Genomic DNA, 21,745 nt, shown 5'->3' with positions numbered 1-21,745 from the left:
ACCAAGTTGAAACAGCACATATACGCCTCCTATAGTCTTGAATTACCCCCCGCCAAGTGGATCACATGGTTTCTTTGTTTCCCTGGAACAGTGGTGCAATGAGGACTTTATTTTGTAAACAAAAAGCCCGTAGTTAGAATATGTGCTCAATGAAACTGAGTATGAGACCCTCAGCTCGCATGGTGCGAATATTGTATTTTGCAGTGTTAAATATGTATGGTGTGAGCAGTGCAGGAAGGAACTATAGTGGGCTGTGGATAGTGACAGCTCCACATTGAAGGTCCAGGCAGGTACAGGGAGCTGCACTGGAGAGTTAGAAGCCTGCACATGAGTGTTAAGTGACCCTCAGCTATTGCTAACCAGTGCACGTACTGTATTAGACCAATTCGCTGGGAAACTAAGAGGACCGAGATTAAATTATCAAAACTTCTCAAGGACAGCTGCCCATATACAGATGAAGCTGTCAGCCAGAAACAGCCAGCAGTTCTGGAGACTGTGAACAGGGACAGCATGCATCGAAAAGCACTGGAAAAGTCTAGCCAAGTCAAATTCTCTCTACAGAACTGCTACACTACAGAAATTTAAACAAGTAAAAGAACAATGATTCCATCAAGTGCAGTGAAACTGGCTCAGAGCAAATCCCACCCCAGCCAATGGTATTACATGTTCATAAAATTATACAAACAAGAAAGATGTAGGCTCACAACCGCACACATTTTCTACCTGGAATCAAACATTATTGAAAGTTGAAATGCAGTAAGTCACAATTGTGATACACCAGAGGTCTCCCCTCTAGACAGTGAGCTGGCTAAGACGTTTCTTTAGCTCTTCTTCGCTACCTATATTTTATTTTCCCCCTTAACTGTGTATCCTACGTTAGCCTCTGGTGTTTCGACCAATCCTAAACGCTTTCTCCAATTCTTAATTCTAGATACACTCCACCTTAATTTCCATTTGTGTCTCTGGATGAGAGTAGTGAAGCAAAGTAGCCTTTTCTAATCGACAGCCCTGATCTGGTTTCCAGAGTCGGTAGTTTTAAGGGAGTAGATTGCAGCAGCCTGTGTTGAATTCCAGGGAAGATGAAATTCTGACCAAGACTGTAGTTTAATCAATTCTCAAAGGGGCTTAACAAACTGAAGTAGGTGAGAGCTGCAGTTGTTGCTTGTTATGACCTCAATAAATCACCACAGATTAAGAAGTGCAGGGCAGCCTTCCTTTCAGACTCGAGCACTGGTTTTACATCAGCTGCAACATGAACAAACACACAAGACCCAGGGAGTGCAGAATGCATGCTTGCCTGCTTTTTCTTTGAGCATTGAAACCGACACAAAATGGCACCGATTCTACAGATCATTGTTCCTGTGTCTTTATTGCTTTCCACCAGGCTTTGCAAATGCATAAAAAATTAACACCTTTTTAATTTTCTCATTAATCCTGGATAATGAATTTTAAGCATGTCTGATGCATAGCGGCAGAACAAAATGTATTGCCAGAGGCTCAGAGGGATAATATTCCATAAAGATTCTAAAGCTAATAAATTGGTTTAATGAATCTCAGCAAGACTTTAGTGTTGTTTTTGCTGTGCTTTGGGCAACAGTGTGTTATAACCTGTTGTTGTGACATTACTCACCTGGGTTTTCAAGAGCATGTAACCTCCTGCCTCCCCTCACACAAGTGCTGGCCATTTGGCATAGGGCACAGTCTCAGATCTGTGGTCTGACCATTACATTTGCTGGCTTTGGCATTTCACTCTGTGCTCCTAGGATGTACTCCTCCCTGATGAGAAATTAGAGATGTGTTCTGATAATAGGATCTTGAAAAACAGATCCATTGATATGTGGGAAGGGTATTCCATACATTCTATGAGATATTTCTTGCACATCTGTTACTGTCTGTTTTTTCTGCACAGCTATGGTAGGGTGATGTCCAGTGGATAGTTATCTGTACTGTATGGGTGCAAAAATGATCTACTTGATTGATTAATTGGTAAATTCAGGTGAAATTAATATTATTTGAAATAAGATCTGTACTGTGTCAGATGTGCTTATTCTGAAGAAGGCTTTTTCTGTGTTAAAAATGAAACTTGTACAATAAATTATTATGAAGTAGAGAGGGAGAATTCTATGATTTGTGTTTCCTGTGGGAGTCCAGGATTGATTTTGCTGGTGTCTTTGAGGAGGTTGGAGTTGGACAAGTCAGGGTCGACGTTTATTTGTCAGCTGTTGCTGCTCAATCTTCTGAACCCCTGTCCAACACATTGGTAGAGTTAAAATATTCACAATGTAACAGAATTGGGTTGCAGAACCCAGAGCGTTTGTGGTATTTAAACCCAAGGAAGCGTCATAAAAAGAGCAGCTGCAGAAGCATCAGTAGATGTAGGCAGTCTTGTCACCTGAAATTTCATGAGATAGTTTGAATGAGAGAAACAATTTACAAATATTGTATTTTTACACTCTGAGCAGAATCTCCTGTTAGAAATGAACATCAATCCTTCTTACACCAGTGTCTTGTGTGGGAGGCATCCAAGGGAAATCATCTGGTTTACTGTACAGCCCTGTGATATTCGGTGTGCCGGGTAGACATGGCAGTGAAGCAGGACCTACAGGCTGGAGATTTCTGTGTAAATGCCAGCAGAGGACAGAGAGGAACTATAGCTCCTCAAGAAACATCATTGCCTACAGTGGGCTTACCCGCAATACAGGACTCTTGTTTCTTCAATTGGAAACCTCTCCTGTCCATTAAGAACAACAACAACAGGCAACAACAACTTGTCTTTATTTTTGTTTTACATGCAATTTCGTTTGCATTTTAACATTTTTCCCAAATCCCAGGCTGACCATAAGCAACTCCGAACGAGGGGAAAGGGGGAGGGTGATTTAACTAGTGGAGAATTTCCTGTGCAAATTAATTATACATTGATTGAATCACTGTAAATAATTATACAGCGATTATAAATGTGCATCTGAATGAGCCTAAATTATTAAGCATAACAGACAGTAGGGGAAACTGAAAGAAATAGTCTCACTGCTGTTTGAAATCTGGCCGAATGGGTTATGATTATAGAAAAGAGAGAATAATAATGTGTTGGTAGTTGATGGTTCCTTGGATTTTAATTAATTCTGTAAAAGAATTAATCACAGACTGGTTGTTCACAATTGTGTAGCTGCAGATGCTGTTAGCCACAGAGTAAATGACCGGGTTTGTATTGCAATATCTCATTTTCAGCAATTACCATCTCTCTGTGCACAGGGTGCAAATATTCATGATGAGGAAGGGGCTTTTGATGTGATGTCACATTTCCTCAAACCTCCTTGAATGATGGGCCAGCAGTGTTGTTTCCCCTTAAGCAAGACAATGTTTAACATGATGATATTGCTAATACCACTTCTAATCATAGTAATATCAATCGACATATTATGAATGGTTGCCTATCTTAAGACCTATGAAGGCTGGACGTGGCTCACAAGCTGTCTCTGGGGCAGCTTAGTTCTCTACAGTGTGGTTGACGTACAGTAAAGGAAAACTTAATTTCACCTGTGATTAAAAGCCAGAAGACTGGGGTCCCCAGCTGTGGCCCTGTTCTTGAGCCATGTGAGCGTCTGGACACATTCCCAGGCTGCAAATCTCGCCTGTTCTGCTTCAGATCTTGTTTTTTAATGTCATGAAATACTGAGCAAATTAGCAGAGGTTCTGCGGAGTGCACACTGTCTAACACAACATTTTGCATGGAGCTCGACGGACGCTCCCCTGACAGATGCCAAGCCAGTCGCAGTAAGCCAGGGTCCTGTTGCAGGTTTAGCCTGTGGCTGGTCTGAGTACCTTTCCCAGCTGACCCACTCGGAGCGAGTGCTTTTTGTGAGCATCATTTTCTCCAGGGTTCCCTGTGCAAAAAGCATTGTAACACACTGATGTATGTTACTTTGTAAAGCAGAGAGAGATTACCTTTCTGTGAACTAAGAAATATTAGATACATATTATTTAAGTATTTTCTTTTACCTCTGAACACATTGATAACCTGCTCAGTCAAATGGCTGTCTTTCTGCCTTTTTATTCGCAGTGCTCTGTCAGCACATTGATTTAGTATATTTCATTCTTAAATAGTATAGTTATTTGCAGAATGCATTATCATAATTTCTACTGATATTTAAAAGCATCATGTCAGCAGACTCTGTAGCGATAATCTTTGTTACATACCTCTAGAGCTATCACAAATTGATGAATGTTGTGCAGCTCATTCCAAAGTGTTTCAACTTGTGTGATCAATACTGACATTGCCCATTAAAGTCAGTCAGTGGGTAATGCAGTGCATGTTGTTCTCTGTTCCAGAATTAAATTGCACGCCCAGAAATTAGTGTTTTCCCGATGGATTAATGAAAAATGCCAAGAAAACTGATACTATATACTTATGCAAACGACGCATGCTTTCTCATGACAAATGTCATGAGGAAGCATTTGAAAGAAAGCAACATGCTGTCATGCTGACGTGACAGTCTCTTCTAATCTAGTTTTGTTAGATTTCTAGGAAACATAATCTCATCACAGATTTTCATTTCTCTAAGGTCATGAAGCTGCAGTTAGTTTTGATGTACACTGCAGATTAGGACTAATTTATTTCTCATGAATTTGCATCACAAGATTACCTTCTGCTTTACAGTGACACGGAAAATAAGGGTTAATTAATTGTTTAGATCCTCTTTAACTTCTTGGTAATTGCATATTTGCATACATCAGTGCTAAAAGATAAGTAATTTGCTGTACTTCAATAATGAATTTAACAATGAATGTATGATTTATGAAAAATGCAGGTGTAGACTTTTAGGCTAGTTACTTACTTTTTTTACTCCATTAGTAAAGTTTTGAATAAACTAAAAAAAATAATCTAGCTTAGCAACTGAATGCAAATAATAACTTTAACAAGTTAAAATCTAAGAATAAAATCCTTTCAGGTATATCACACCTAAAGTGCAGACACCAGTATTTTTAGCGACAATTTATCAGGTGATTTTCAAAACTTTCTGTTCCAGAAAGGAAACAAGGTCTTTTGGAAAGTAACTGTGAATTCTTAAAGGAAAAGTTTTCAAAGATGACTCCACTAGCATCCAAAAGATCAGATGTTTTCCTTTTCTTTGAAATTCATGTGTAGTTGGAGACGTTTGAAAAAGTGCAGAATTTTTGTGTTAAATAAAAGAGGACGTGCCGTGCTTAATTTTATTAAAACTCTGAATGTTTCTAAATCCCGAGGAAATGTGGAGCAGTATTTTGCTGAAATGAAGCACTTATGGAGGCTGCCATCAATTAAATCAGGAGTATAATTACTAGGCGCAGATGAAAAATGGTCTAGAAAATCTGATGGTGTAGCCACCCAAGAATTGTGTCTGGGTTCTGTACATTACTGGGGGCTGCTCATGATCATGATAACCCTACAGTGTAGGGTTGCAGAGAGTCAGAGCCCCACCCAGCGGACAGTGGGTGCTAGGCAGGGTACAATCTGGATGGATGCCATTCCCTTGGAGGGCACACACACACATAGGCGGTAGGGGAATTCTGAGAGACCTGTCAAGCTTGACATCTTGGTTTTTGGACTTTGGGAAGAAACCAGAGCTCCTGGACAAAATCCCATGGCCATGGGATTACTATTGCAACAACACATCATCAGTAGGGTAAAACTAACCTGTCTCACGACGGTCTAAACCCAGCTCACGTTCCCAATTAGTGGGAGAACATGCAGACTCCAGACAGAAGGCAGCTCAGGGCCAGAATCAGACCCAGGGTCTGAGAGTCAAGACCGTGTCAAATGTGCCAACCGCCACACTACTGTGCAACACTTCAAACATTAGTGATATTCCTATTATTACTACTCCATGTTTACATGGGGGGCGGAGCGGTAGCTCTGTGGCTAAGGATCTGCGCCTGTGCCTGGAAGGTTGCCGGTTCAAATCCCGGTTCAGCCGGCAGAGGAATCCTACTCCGTTGGGCCCCTGAGCAAGGCCCTTAGCCCCAACTGCTCCAGGGGCGCCGTACAATGGCTGACCCTGCGCTCTGACCCCAAGCTTCTCTCCTTGTCTGTGTCTGTGTCTCATGGAGAAAAGCTGGGGTATGCGAAAAGACGAATTCCTAATGCAAGAAATTGTATAGGGCTAATAAAGAAACATTATCACATTATCATACATTATCACATCTCAGAATTCTCACATTTTCACTTCAGATCATGTGGATGACAAGTCATGTTCATCTACTGTAAAAATGGAGTTCATGATGTACTACAGCAATTCGGCATGGACGATCATAATCAAAGAAAATGTCAGATGAATCCTTGAAAAACACTTTTCCTTGTTATTTGATGTGACTCGAGTTGTCTATGAAACTAATTCTGAAGCACAATCAGGATGTTTTAAGTCCTGCGTCTTCGCTGTAGGGCAGTTTAGACTGGTTAATGAGATAAGAATTGGTCACAGCCTTCTTAAGGGGGTGAGGATCATGGAGAATGTGTCTGTACCTTCTCGGAAATGACAAAAGTGTGACTTATTCCATGAAAATGGGTTAATAAAGCATCAATTGATTTAATTAAACAGGCACAGACCTCTTCATCTCCTGATCTGTACTGACTCTGGGCTCCTCAGACACATGGCAAACTGTGTTATAAATGCTAATTGAGAAAGAATTTCCTGATTTTATTCCATCAGATGTGTGTTGTTGATTGGCAGCAGACAAGATCATCTAATAGTTCTCAAGTACTTTGCTGTGTGGTTTTCGTTGCGATTTGCCTGACCTTCCGGGCTTCTCTGACAATAGGAAGTTCTGTTTGCTTCTGTTCTAAAATCAACTCATAGCAGACATAATGATACAATTCCAGAGTATTTATTTCACTGTACAGCACATATAATGTGTACAACTCATGGGCAGCTGTGACATCTGGATTGTATGGCACCTGAGCTCATAATTATATAATTGGACTAATTAACTGCGTAATTAAACCAATTTAACCCCTTTCCCAAGTCATAAGATGTTGCTAACTTAAAGAGACCTACAGTATGTAGCCTGCTTGATTGTGTCCCATTAGGATGAGAATTGTGCATCGATGTTCTGGTAGAATAGAAGAAATCTTTGTTTTGAGTCTGTTTTGATTCATTAAGAGAGGTCTTTTGCGAAACTGGTTGAAAAAAAGAGACAAGCTTTTAATGAGCATATGACAGGAATATCCAGTTGCTGTTACAAAACGCCATCATTAATTTATTTAGGTTTTCCTACCAGGCAATTCCTGTTTATGCACGAGGGGCTTTAAGGGATGGTTGTGCTCTGTAGCTGCTAGCTGCTGCAGAACATTTGAGGAGCTCGTGAGATTTATTACCAGGATACAAATTAGGCTTTTTGCAAGGCCAGTTAGAGAGGAAGCACTGTACAAACTGTGAATCTGTTTGGGTTTTCTGAATATAAATTAACACAGTTCACGGATATTTGTTTAGCATCTGTGTATTTTGTCTTGTCGGCCATTTTCATTAATTCCAATTTATTTTTTATGAGAGTAAAAAAAAAAAACCTGCTTAACTATAGGTTATCCTAGTAAAGAAATGTCAGGTACATTCTTGGTTAAAATTCTGTGTATTTGTCTTCTTTTTATTTCATACTCTCCCACACTGGAATTACCAATGGTCATTCAAGCAGTGCCACTGTAAGCATTTTAGGAAAAATGAGACTGTAGGTCTCTATGAACTTCCTGCTCTTGTGCAGCCAAATACTGTGTTCTGTTCTGAGCAGAATTAAATAGTTAAAACAGCTCAATAGCCTAGATGTGTTTTATACTCGTTGCATTTAATCCTCCTGGGAATCACATTTGTTTTGTCTTAGGGTATGCGGAATAGAGAATAAGCTAAGGGAATCAGAGTGATTTTAATGATAGATTAATATTTCCAAGGTGTCCTACAGTACTAATTAATTGAATTGTGGCACGTATAAAGTGTGATTTAAAAACCAAAAGGACAACATTAAACTTGTGCTTTTTCAAACACTGTTGCTGGTGCTCATACAGTGTGTTTTGGAATTCACCTATTATCAGATCTTTCATGATGTTCTGCCCTGCACTAACTCAAACATTGAAAAACACCCCAAGGCTTTTGCAAAGCTTTTGGTAAATTCTGAGATGTTGCACATGTATCAGTGTTGCATAGGCTCTCCAGGAATAAGAGGTTTTCTGATCGCAGATGGCTGGAAGAGTGTACAGGTTTTCCTGATTCAAAGCTGTTTTGCTACCAACTGCCATGTAGTCATGTTGCTCACACCTGTTCTGAATGGTTATAATATTATTTTGTATAATCTGAGCTTCTATAGTGGGATGAATAAAAAACAGGACAGTGACAATAGAATAAAAATGTCTCAGGTTTTTAAGAAATCATTGACCTTGGACATTACTGTCATAAGGTGCATACATACGTTCTTGACACTTGATGAAAAAAGGATTTAGCTAATATTAGCACTTTGTATATCACATTTAACGTGTTTTCACTTTGCAATGGTATCGGTTGCACTGCTGAGCTTGATTTTGAGCACGTTTTTTAAAATGGGGTAGGCCATCTCTTTCATCTTTTCCTCAATTTGTCTTAAACCTCATCCTCTTTTTTACAAAGGCGGAGGTGTAAAACACAGTAACCATGTTTATTTATTGAAAAAAATTTTAATAATGTGCAGTAGCTGGTGGAATGTGTGAACACAATCACAGTCTGTGTGCTGAGGTAGTATTGTCACAGTGCCTTTGCTGTCATACGGGCTCTTAAGCCGGAGAGAGTGGATGGGCTGGTGCTTTAATAGAGATTTTGGATGCGTCTCGGCAAGGACTGAACACATCTATCAGACGCTAATTAACAGAGCTGTTGCTGAATTGACTATTAGCGTTTCTTTTGAGAATGGAAGCCGGAGAGTTCTTAAAAGGGAAGAATAAGCAAAATTTGTGATCGAAGGAAGACAGCGTGCTGTGCACACTGACACATGGGAGGGAAAGTTTACCCCCCAGGTTTGCCAAACAGATGGCAACATAACGAAGAGCGAGACCTTTTTTATAATGCTTCAAACAGCTTCCTGTGGGGTAGCTCTTTTATTCATGATTAAAAAATTAAACTCATAATGCACAAAAATGGTTTCTAATAATTTAAGCTGATCTCTGCCCTGCGCTGGCGTCCTGTCCAGGGTGTACCCTGCCTTGTGCCTGTTGCTTGCTGGGACAGGCTGCAGCTCTGTATTGGACAAAGTGGGTTGAAAATGGGTGGAAGCAGGTGTCCAGACTTTAAGGACTACTATGAAGGATGAACACTACAGCTACATTTTTTCCTTTCACAGTATGTGGTGAATCAGGATCCCTTATGACAGGTGAACGTTGGCTGAGTGAAAATGTGACTTTCTGAGGGGCAGACAGCCAGCCCTGGGTCAGCAAGAGCTGGGAGCCATTGAACTGCCAACAGAGGTCCATTGCTGACCAGCCTCATATTCCATTTGGCCTCATGAATGGCCTGTTTTCAAGGAAGAGGACAGTCGGGCCACTATCTTTTTAGAATCTAGTTATTTTGTGATTAGTTTCGCTAGGAACAAAGAGTTTTGCAAAGCAATATAAAGCAAAAATAATTTTAGAGAGAAAAATAAATGTACAGGGGTGCCAAATGCTTTGAGAGAGGTTCTGTCTTGCATGCATACATCCGGCTTTCTGTGCTTCTTGGGTCTGGGGGGGGATAAATGGAGTCTTGAGTTTGTCCCAGTCCGTCTGTGCATCTGTGACGGACTGGTATCCTGCCCAGCGTGGGCTCCTTCCTTTGTGGCCTGTGCTTCAGGTTCTGCCATCCCTTCCCAGGATGAGTGGCTCTCTGGCTGTTACGGCGAGTATGACAACCCCCCCCCCCCGTGCAGGTCTCTGATGGGGTCCGAGAAGGGCGAGGCAGGAGAGCAGTCGATCGGTCCAGGCGTAGTCGAGTCCAGAGAGGAGAGCTAGGCAAACGAAACCAAGAAGGGCGAGACGAAAGGGGTCTGAGAGGTGAGGTCCGAGAGCGCAAGATGGCGAAGGGTGTCGGTAACGAGAGCTCAGGAGGTGGACAGATTCCCACTACCGAGCGGTGAACAGGGTGAGCAGAGGGGTTAAGCAGTGAGGGAAGGGGTGTGGTCTGGTAATTGGGTAATGGGCATTAATTAGGGCCAGCTGGCCGAGGGGAGTTCTGGATTGGTGCGGCACCGGCCTGGAGTGTTGGCCCCACAGAGCAATGGGGGTCGCCCGTGCAGTCACCAGGCCCATCGAGGTTCGCCTGCAGGCCACACGTTCACCAGAGCGCTGGTGCGCTTGTGCTTTAATGTTGGTGTAGTCGTTTCTAGCTGTGTGTGTGTGTGTGTGTGTGTGTGTGTGTGTGTGTGTGTGTGTGTGTGTGTGTGTGTGTGTGTGTGTAATTGGAGTGCACATGACTGGCAGGTGAGGCTCAGTCAGGGGGACTCTGCCCTGCGACTGACTGCAGCTGACAGGGAAGGTCTGTTTATCACTGATCTAACAACTTGCTAAAGATTTCATTAACAACAGAAAGCGCTGATGCCTTCGCACGCCAGACATCTGTTCTCACCCAGCCCGTCACGCACAATATCCGACAATCTTGTAAATGTCCAGAAGCAATCTAATCCTTCAAGACTGTGGGCGCAGTTCTTAATTGCTGTGCAAGAAAGGGCTTTGGCTATTGTTTCAGAATAAATGATGTGGGAGCTGCTCTGCTGTCAAGGTGCCTGTCTCTCAGACTCTCGGGCAGAGATATACCAGTTCCTCCCACATACAGCATGAGTCTTTTGCTGTCTTACTGCTGGAAGACTCACTGGCAGGACTGGGCTCTCCCTGGTTGTCTAGAGGTTAGGATTCGGCACTTTCCCCGCTGCGTTCTGGGCTCAGTTACTGCTCGGGGGAGAGGTGGCACTCTTGTGTTTAAGGGGGTATTGGTGGTTCGGTGGTGGAGTTCTTGCCTACCCCTCGGGAAGCCCGGGTTCGATTCCCAGCCAGTGCATCGTTATTATTTTTCATCCAGCGAGGCCTGGGCTGAGCTCTGGGTGTGGGAATGAAGTTGTGATCCAAGGGATAAATTAACAACTACCTCCCAAATGGGCTTGTTGAGCCGAATGGCCTTCTCTTGCTCGCGGCGTCTGTAAGCTCAGACCGCAGGGACTGTCGCAGGGAGGCAGGGAAACCTCTTAGGGTAGATCCCCAAGGCCAGTGACACCATGTCAAAACGCAGTGCTCAATAAACACAGCTTTGTGGGTGGGTTCTGCGGACTGGGTCTCGCGGACACAAAAATATGAAATCTGATCCGTTTTAAATACGAAATTGTTTTGGAAAGAATAATGTTTGTAGAGTATGAATTAATAAAAAAAATGCTTGCAGCAGAGACAATGCAATTTTGTTTGGGTGATGTTATTATGGTAGGAAGAACTAAATCTAGAGATGGCTTAAAATTGTTGCTTTGAGGATAAAATACAAAGAGACCGTTATCTCAGCACTTATACTGGGAACAAACCAGTGTGCCAGTAACTTTATTGGCCATAACAAGCACTAGTGTTAAATATACTGTATATACACAGGAACAAGTAATAGGTTTATTCCATGCTGAAAAAAAGAAGAAAGAGAACACAACATTTCGGCCATGGAGCCTTCTTCAGGTGTGAGCACACCTCACACCTGAAGAAGGCTCCACGGCCGAAACGTTGTGTTCTCTTTCTTCTTTTTTTCAGCATGGAATAAACCTATTACTTGTTCCTTTGCAGCCTACGCATGCTGACGCAGCTACCCACCTGAACTACTACTGTATATACACGTCTGGCACAGATAAATGTTCTGGATTTACTGACTCTTTTTAAACCAGCTCAGATGGTATGTGCAGCTCTGTGACATTTTGTTTCTCTGTGGCATGTATATGTAGCCCAGCTCCATGGGGAGGGCCGGCTGGCTTATTCTTCACCCAATGTACCCCACTGCCCCCTGGCAGCTGGACCTGCAGCGTGTGTTTGCATGCTGTAAGGCAGGGCTGCTGCTCCTGGTCCTGAGGGACCCCCCTGTCTGCTGGTTCTGCTTTAGCTGGGCCCTTAATCACCAGGAACAGGTAGAGGTTTACTCCCTGCTGCTGAAAGGGAGAGAAAATAGGCACAACGTTTTGGCTGTGGAGCCTTCTTCAGGTGTGACTCTTTTCTTTTCCTTTCAGGATGGAATAAACCTTTACCTGTTCCTGTGCAGCCTACGCATGCTGACCCTTTATGAATTTAATGCCTTCTCTCCCTCAACTTGCTAATGAAAAATATGTTCACTTATTCTGATGCAAAACCTCTTAATTGGCAATCAATTTGAGAAGAACAGAGACAAGTGGACATACTGATGTATCAAACACCCTCACAATTAGTGCTAGTTTTTTGTTATGCTTAAGTCCTATTGGTTACAAGTCCTAAAATGGCTAAAACTAATCACTTATAAACTGAACCAAAGGTTTTGAAAGCTGAATCCTTTAACAATACACCTAGAATAGATAATAGAAAACTATGAGCCTGTGATTAAAAACTGCTCTAAGGGTGTATGGATATATAATTAGTTTATATTTTGATGTTTCAAAGGATGTCTGACATTTCTGACCTTTTCTGGAAAGTTCTGTAGTTTCTTTTCATTTGAACAATTTGTATTTAGGTTGGATCTCGACTCTTTAATTTGAAATGTGTTCCTGTCAAGCATAACCACTCTTAAGGTTGTTCCTTAAGGCAGACCTCTGGGAATTATTTGTCAGAATTCACAGGACATGTGCTGAAAGAGCAGACAACATCATTAGCAGCTTGTCATCTTTATTCAGCATACACCACCCTAATTGGGCAGTAGAAGTATCCTCCACAGTCAAATAGCAGTTTCACAAAGATGACTGTTTTATAAATTGCCTTCAGCCAGCCCCTATCTGAAAGTGCAGGCGTGCCTTAGTTTTGGGGGGGAAAGAGGTGGTCATAGTGCTTTTAAACACGGCGAAGAAAGATGTTTGAGTAATTCTGGGTCTCGTTAGTTTTTAAGTGCAGGTGCTTCTAACAGGTTTTTAAGGACAGATCCAGATCTCCTGTGGTTTTTAATCTCTACCTGAATTTCCTTGAGTATCAGCAGCCTCAATTATTCACTCATTAACACTCACGAAAAAAAAACACAAATCCTGAATCCCTGAGAAATTACTGATGTTTATATAGTCCTGTTTCTGCTAGTTTCTACTACTAGTGTAACACACATTTTTAATATATTTTTAAATCTTGAGACTGCTTGCAATGTTTCCTACAACGGTAATATTTTACTAAAGGAAGCCAGCGACTATCGTTCAAAAGCAAACTGTTAATTTCATGTGTGTGTATGATGCTGATTTTTTTCTCTCTTTGATTTGCAGCTGTTTCCATAATGAGGTACAGTGCTTCTGCCTTTGCATTTGCTGTAAGTAATGCTAATTAAAAACAAACTGCAGAGGGTGAATTGCAGAACATTACAGTGCTAATGTGAAGCCTCACAACACCGGGGTGGATATTTATTGTGAAATCTGCTTGAGTCTTTCAAGAGCAGAGATCACTGAGCTAAATGAGCAAGGCACAGTTTTATTAATAGCTGTGCTTCTCTTGAGGTGGATGGAGATGCTAAGCTTCATTTACGTTCAGTTAAGATTTGGTTTTGTGTACATAGAATGACCGGAGTTCTGGTGAAAACATTTTATAAGTACCATTGGATTAATGGTTTTATGTTTGAGTTTTATGCTATGCTGCTGCTGTCAGTAGGGCTTACATATGATTCAGTAGGTAATGGACTCATAAAAGAACAATCTTACTAGTGAGCTGTCTTCTCTCTAAAACTCCCCGAGATCATTGCATTCTTCTGAGAAAGATCAAATACTCCTCAGCAAGCACTGAGTACAGGGCAAGCTTCTTCAAGTCATTATTATCCAAGCAGAACAAAGCAAGCCTCATCGCATCCTGTCTTATTCTTTGTGGTTTTGCATGCCTTTCCATATTATGTTACTGCTCTTTATCCTTTATTTTCAACTGCATGACAAAGGCTAGAGCAAACTAACACTCTGTTCTGGTGGCCCTAAGATGATCCCATTCTGTGCCCTCCGATGGGCGCTGAGGCCTGCTTCACTGGTCCCTCGCCTCCGTATCACTATGATGCGTGAGGGCGTTTAATCAGTGATGTCAACAGCGACCGGCGGCCGTCAGGCAGCTGTGCAATTGTAGTGGAACAGGTAAAGGCTCATTATAAGCTGAAAGATAAAGAAAAGAAACACTATGTTCTGGCTGTGGAGTCCTCTTCAGGTGGCTCGTCTTTCCCTGTCGGCGTGGAATGAACCTCTCCCTGTTCCTCTGCTCTCTGCCCGAACCTGTGCGATTGGGATGTGCTGGTCAAAGCCTGGGAGCTGCAGGCCAGGGGTCTCCATCCTGAAGCTCATAACGTGTATGTTCCTCTCTTTCAGTTCGATGCTACGCTGGATGTTCTGTCCTCGATCATTGTGCTCTGGCGCTACAGCAACGCTGCAGCTGTGCACTCGGCTCACAGGGAATACATGTGAGTCCAAAACTGAGCTCCGCGCCTTACAGACAGCTCCTCTCTCCACACCCTCTGGGGCTGTCCCTGCTGCCGCTCTTAACATGCACGCTTGTCAGCGAGATGCTGTGTATTTGCTTCTAATAAGATTGATAAAATAATTAGCCAGTGACTTCTGAGATTGGAATCTGTGTTTTGAGCTCACATTGCATTAGATACGATTCCTCTAGAGGCCTCTGTGTTTGTCAGAATTTGGGTAATGAATAGTCTTTTGTGGATTGGGCTTACGGTGTACTTAATAGAAGGAATCCAGCAAGAGCAGCCTTTCTTTTCTTCCTGAGTGAGAGAGATAAAGGCAGCGCACTGACTGAAATAGTTTACTTTATCTGCCCCCTCTTTTAAAATGCAGCAGGACTCCTGAATGGGGCAGGTGGCTATTGTTGGGTGGGTATAAAAGAGGCTGTGGCTGGATGCACTCCGAAAAGGAGCGAACACAAAAACACAGGAGCAGAGATCTGATCTGTATCATCCTTGTGGGACCACTGCAACACTCCCGTCTCTGCTGCTCCTCTTGTCTGGCAGCACAGACACAAGGCGACGTCCCAGAAGGCCTCTCCTCATGTTTCAGAGCTCGGAGGAGACAAATAGGAACGGCTGAAGAGCTGAAACCCCTGTTCCCTTTTTTCACTGAGGCTTCAGGGCTGTGATGCTTTTCAGCAAATCATCTTGCACTTCCTAAACAACACTCAGTCAAACCCAGGCAGATTCATTTGAAGATTAAGCTAAGATTATTTAAGCTTATCATCATTATTTTCTTGTTCAGACATGAAGTGCAAAACCTTGGCAATCTTGGGTTTGAATCTTTGTGACTGCTCTTTTTACGTATTTTATTGAGCACATATACAGTATCAGCTCGTGGTTTCGGTCACTGGTACACACCTGTGTGTTGTTCTTCCCGAGTGCAGGCGCTGTCTGTTTTCCCTAAAGCAGGAGCTAGTTTTAAGCTCCTAAACCAATGCGTCCCTTGCAGCACATTTAATATGAGTTACATACTGTAAATGTGAGCTGTAACTCTGCTGATACAGGTGCTGGAGTGCAGTGAAGCCCTGGTCTTACTGCGTTGCTCACCGGACACGCTGTGACAGTGGGGAGATGGGCTGGGTTGAGTCTGTGTGGGATCTCTTGCCCACTCGTGGGGTTCACTGCGAGCCCAGGAGGGGCCTGGTGAATGTGTTCATTCTTCCCCTCTGAGAACAGATGGGCATAAGACTGGTCACAGGTGAGATATCAAGCCCTTAGTAGAGCTAGTAGATCTGGATGGATTCCAGGGCATCGACTTTCTCTTCTGGTAGAGGAGTCTTCGCTGTGAGCTGAGACCTCACTCACCTGGGCGAATAAAAAAAAATAGAAAATTCTGAGTTTAAAAATGCTAGAAATATCAAATGTAAAATAATGAGTTTTAATTTCAAAGTGTAAATTGTAAATTGTAGATATCTGGCTCTGGCCTGGGGTCATTGACCTGCTCTCCTGACCTTGCTAGGTGAGAATTTTGAACAGACACCTGCTGTTGTACATGACACAACTGAAATAGACAACATCTTCAAGAATAGCCACTGGACCATAAATAGAATGTGGACTCTTAAACCCCCATTCATGGTAATAACATGGCTGGACTCCAGACTATCAAACCCTCTATAACACTGTTGCAGTTCGGGGCTTTGTGGGAAATACACCTCGTGTGTGTTAGTGGCTGGAAGTGGAGGTTTTTGTTACAGTTAAACTCATCTCAAACCTTCACTGCCCTGCACTGTCGCTCCTTGCATCCCTGCAAAAATATTTAAGAATCTCAGTTTTATTAATCTCATCCTTCATCTCATTGTGAATTTACACTGTTGTTCATATTTCAACATTCATACTCTACACGTACAGAGAGCACCTCAAGCTACAGTATAACCATTCATAGATACTTTCAACCACTTCCTGAAACCTATTAATGACAAGGACAGAAGCGATTTTAAGAGTCACAGTGTCTTTATAAACCATACAGGAAAAAATAAATATATAATTCTTCAGGACATTTTAATTTGAAACATTGTCAGGATGACTTCCTTTAAGCTGCCTACACTCCATGAGATGGTCTTACTTTAGGTACTCTGTCTATTGCCACCTGCAGTATGAACAGACACTTTACTGTATTGCTGCTTGTATTCTGCACCTGTGTGAATGAAAATATGGTCAACATTTTTTAGAAAAAAGCCTGGACAGGAGCGTTAGATGGGGGTTTCTTTCTTTAATTGCAAAAATGAGTTACTTGAGTCATATGTTGTCTTACTGTACCTGCTAACTAAATAATTAATAATTCATAAAATAATCCATGACAGGTCCTGTGTTGCCCCTGTCTTTAGATGGGGAGAGGCTGGGGTGACGTTTGTATTTCTGATGTAGAGCTGGCAGCGAAGGGACATGGGCAGATGCCCTGGTTATAAAGATATTTGTCCTGTTTCTGTGTTTCTGTGCTGGAGTCCACAGTATCAGAGTGAAGACCAGTCTCCCTGGTTATGTAGCATTTTGACAGCCTTCATTAATTGCTTGCCAGTGAATGGAAACCAGAACTTGAAGCAGGATGTAAATATTTGTTACTTCACATGCTCTGCTGGACTTTATGATCCTCTTGGTGTGTGCACTGCTACTTGTTCAGCCGTCAGGGAAGACAAACCTGTTCTTAAAGACGTGCTGTTTGTCTAACAGAGCCTCAGACAAAAGGAGGTGTTACTGAAATAAATGGTGATTAAGTGTGCTCCTACTGAATTTTGTATCATTTCATTAATAATGTTTGTTTATATCCTGATTCAAAAATGACATACAAAATAAAGGAATGATGCCTAGGTGACTATCACTATTCTACGAGACATTGTTGGATTTTTATATTTGTTGGATTGTTTTTGTGATTCTTGTAATTCCATAATAACGTAAGAAAGGTACAGACAACAGGAATAGAACAGCACATCTGGTTTGTGGTTCAGGGCTTGCGGCCATTGTGAGAAAAGACCACTTGGCTGGGGAGCTCGTTCCATACTTCCACAAGCCTTTGTGTAAGACAAAGTGCCCTCTGATCTCAACAAGAATAAGCTGCTGATTGAGAAGAACATAGCCAAAAGTGTTTATATGTGCATTCCCAGTTTGGTTCTCATTTTCTCAGTGGCTCCTCTTGGTACCTCTGTGTATCACAGTGATAAATGACACCACGTTTTCATTAATCTTCTTGCTCACTCGGGTTGTCAGTCCAGGAGCTGCTCTCCAAGGAGAGTGTTAAAAATAAGACACAGACATCTAATTACTGTTCGACATACAGCCCCAGCAAGATTTATTCAGAGGTAATGGGGAAAAACATATTACACCTCAATTAAGTCACAAGTGTCAGAGTGTTGGCTTTCTTGCAGATATTAATTTAGTCAGCGTGTTTTGAGGACTAAAGAAATGCACTGTTTTTCTGGATTTTGCTTGTAAACTGACACAAATGTATAGGACTTGCAAAACCAGAGCAATCTTAAGGTTTAGAATTGTATATTGCTGGAAATATGTGTCTTCAGTATCTCTCAAATGTTTTCACATTTTTGCTTTAAAACTTGCCCTCTGAAACTTTAAAGTTGTGATTAATATTTGTTATACACGCAATCAACTCCGCACATTCAAAAAAAAAAGGAAGGAAATAGTATGAAAGAAAATGAACAATTAATAATTACTAAGAATTCAAACCCTTTGTTGTTGCAAATTTAGGTGCACAAAAGTAACTTAGTGAGCCATAATTAGTTGAGTGGCCTCTGTATATAATTATAGCGGATTATATCATTTCAGAATAAATACACCTGTCTCTTTAATATCTCTCAACCAGGTAGTGAATTTCAAACCAAGCTTAAACAATAAAGAAAAGGAAACTTTCGAAAAAACATGGGGATAAATATGTATAAAGGCACAGATCGGGAGAAGAGTATAAAAACATTTCAAAGGCCCTTAACATCTCTTTTTTTACAAGGTGAAGTCCATCATTAAGAAGGCACTGTCTAGATCAGGCTATGCCCCAAACTGAGCAGCTGGGAAAGGGGGTTAGGCATGCCACCATGAGGCCAGCAGTGACTGTGAAAGAGTTCCAGAGCTCAGTGGCTGAGAAGGGACTAAATGTCCAGGAGTCCACAATACCCCAGTCACTCCACAAAGGAGGCTGTATAGAAAAAATCATTTCCCACACGGGGTTTGCACCACTTAATCGACACTACTGTCCAAGAATGGGCAAAACATTACACCAAGCTGGTGTGAAAAATGATTAAGACCTGACCCAATAACGCTTGCAGCTGTAATCGCTACCAGCTCTGAACACCATCTCGTGTTTTTGCATGACATTTGCTGTAATCGATCTTACCTGTAGAAGTCTTCAGTTTGAAGAGGTAGAAAAGGTAGACCTCGCCTTACCAGCGTGCTAGAGTTCACACAGACACACACAGAGCATATGATATGGTGGATTTAGTTTTTCAGAAGGTTTTTTGATAAAGATCTTCATAAAGATTAATTCAATTACAGGGGTAGGCATTCAGAGAAATGTGTGTGTTTGGATTGGGAATTGGGTAATAAACAGAAATTGGAAAGCACAGATGAGGGGTGAGTCCACTTCGGAAGGATGCAATTAGTGAAGTACCACAGGGATCTGTACTGGGACCACTGCTCTTCCTAGTTTCAACTGATGCTCTAGACTCTGGAGTAGTTAGTAAACTTGCCGTGTTTATCGATAATACTGAAATAACAGGATTATTAAAACATTGTAGAGGGAGCAAATGAATTTAAAAAGCAAATGGACAAAATTCAAGCTTGGGAAAACAATGCTGAACAAACAATGTTGAAATGAAAGGGATGTTATGTTAAGATTGAACAATGCACAAGTAAGGCCTGCATACTGTGTACACAATAATTGCAGTCAAATACATTCTGGGGCTCAGGGGAATGTCCTACACTGACAGGCTGAAGGAACTTAACTTTTCCAGCCATGAGCAGGGAAGACTATGAGGGTAACTGATGCAACTATTCAAAAATCGCAAAGCCATCGACAGAATCAACCCAGCTGATTTCTTCAGAGTGAAGTGAAACATGATTCCACAGGCCACAAGTGCAATCTATGCATTCTGTACCGAGAACAGGAGGCACTTCTTTACCCAAAGGGTTGTGGGAGTAGGGAACAAGCTACCCAGCTCATGCTGTTCAAGCTGGCACTTTGGCTTCTTGGATGAGATCCTTGGATCAATTAGTTACTATCTACCAAAGAGGCCACATGAACGGCTTCCAGTCATTTGTAACCTTTCTTAGTTACTGAGTCAAAAACTCCTGGGCATTGAACACATGCCCCCACATCACAGCTTTTCCATAACATTCACCTAAAATGCCAAGTGTGGGCTCAAGCTCTTTGTAACTCCGAAATGCAGTTACCACACCACGGCTGAGAAAAACTGTTTTTCCAACAATATGTCATAAAACCATTCCCTGTCTCCTGTCAAGAAGAAGATCCCTGCGGCGCAGGAGCCCTGGAGTCCTGGGGGGGGGGGGGGTTGACACCCCTTTGCCACAGAGGCGTGTGTTGCATGTTGATGCTGTCTGAGCCGCGTGCGCCTCCCGAGCGCTGAGGAGCGAGCTCCACAGCTCCGGCTGCTGGCCTCCTCGCTCTCCCAGTTGCCTAGCTACATCCCTGCCTTTCCTCCAGGGATGTGCGCCTGCGAAAGCGAGAGGGCTGCTTGACATGCGCGCCGTTCTCTTCCAGGGCCGCGTGCTCTGTCTTTCAGAGCGCCGCTTGCCTGTCATTTCCTTCCCCACCTGCTCGTGTTCCTGGAACATTTTTGCAATGCTGGAATTTGCGCAAATAGACCTCTCTCGGTTTTGTTCCCTGCTGCCATGATTTGCTCTTTGAATTACGCCAGGGCACAGATACGTTTTTTTCCCCACATTCTTATGTGTGTAGAAGAAGCTCCTTAGACGTCTTCAGAAACTAAAGTTCTGGTCCTGGTTGCTACACAGCAGTGTCCACCAACTCGTCCACAGATACCAAGAAGAATGAAAAAGTTCATCTTTAAATAAATAAAGGACGTTTACGAGTTGTTTTTACTTACAGTTTGCTTGAATATTGAAATGTATTGCTCATTGATCGATTTTTCTTTGATTTAGCAAAACGTCTTGGTTCCAGGGTTACTGTCCAGTGATGTTCCTCATTCACTGTAGTACTACAGTTGATTTTTTAAAAAATATTGTTTTAGTCATTAACATCATTAAAATATGGTATTTGTAACCTAAACAATGAATCTTTCCAGATTTTATACACATGGGCAACCCTTAACTATTACATTTTTAGCTTTTTATATTATTTATATCATGCATTTCTTTATGTATGCACACAGAGTATTGAAAATAAGTATTCTTTCATTGGTCAGGAGCCCTAACTAAGTCAATATTCCTGTGTGGAGTACAACTTCTCCCCATGTTTGTGTGGGTTTCCTCCAGGTGCTCCAGTTTCCTCCCACAGTGCAAAGACATGCTGGTGGGTTAATTGGCTTCTGGGAAAATTGGCCCTGTTGTGAGGCTGTGTGTTTGTGTCTGTGTGTCTTGCGATGGACTGGCGTCCTGTCCAGGGTGTATCCTGCCTTGTTGCTTGCTGGGATACACTCTGGCTCCCCCACGACCCTGAATTGGAAGAAGTGGTTAGAAGCTGGATAAATAGTTTGCATCTAGTTCATTATCTAGCAAACTGTATTTCAAGTATTCAATAAAATTATTGAAATAATGTAATTAAATTGAATTAAATAATTCAAGTATTGGAATAATGTATTTTTGGAAAATTATCAATTTTGTGTGTATTTACATTGTCAATGTCAGAGCACAGTGTGTCAACAGTAGGGTAATTTTGTCATACTTACTGTAAATCACTAAAGATAAGATTGTATTGTCCCCTGAGGGAAATTTTTTATGGACACACACACTAAAGATGCTGTGACAATATTTAGAATGCAGGGGGCAGGGATGGGTTTCTATTATTAATGTTAACAGAGTAAAGGCACTAGGAATTCTAAAAATAAAACTGCATAAGCAATAACACATTCGTGAAAAAATGCTGTTGTGAAGAAATTGCTCTGTCCTATTTCTTTACTGATGATCTTAAAAAAGGATCCTTT

At 42.0% G+C, this 21,745-nt stretch overlaps 1 protein-coding gene across 1 annotated transcript in view; it reads left to right on the top strand.

Moving 5' to 3' along the window:
* Positions 1-21,745, top strand: part of LOC148822431 (transmembrane protein 163a) — a 69,442-nt gene that overhangs the window by 27,574 nt on the left and 20,123 nt on the right. The window contains exons 3-4 of the mRNA XM_088930245.1: positions 13,402-13,445; positions 14,473-14,564. Coding sequence (XP_088786371.1) covers positions 13,402-13,445; positions 14,473-14,564 — 136 coding nt within the window. The remainder of the gene's footprint in view (positions 1-13,401; positions 13,446-14,472; positions 14,565-21,745) is intronic.

This window comes from Atractosteus spatula, chromosome 13 (genome assembly GCF_055471065.1).
Source record: "Atractosteus spatula isolate fAtrSpa1 chromosome 13, fAtrSpa1.hap1, whole genome shotgun sequence".
NCBI classification, from domain to species: domain Eukaryota; kingdom Metazoa; phylum Chordata; class Actinopteri; order Semionotiformes; family Lepisosteidae; genus Atractosteus; species Atractosteus spatula.
This window is presented reverse-complemented; position numbering and strand designations above follow the sequence as displayed.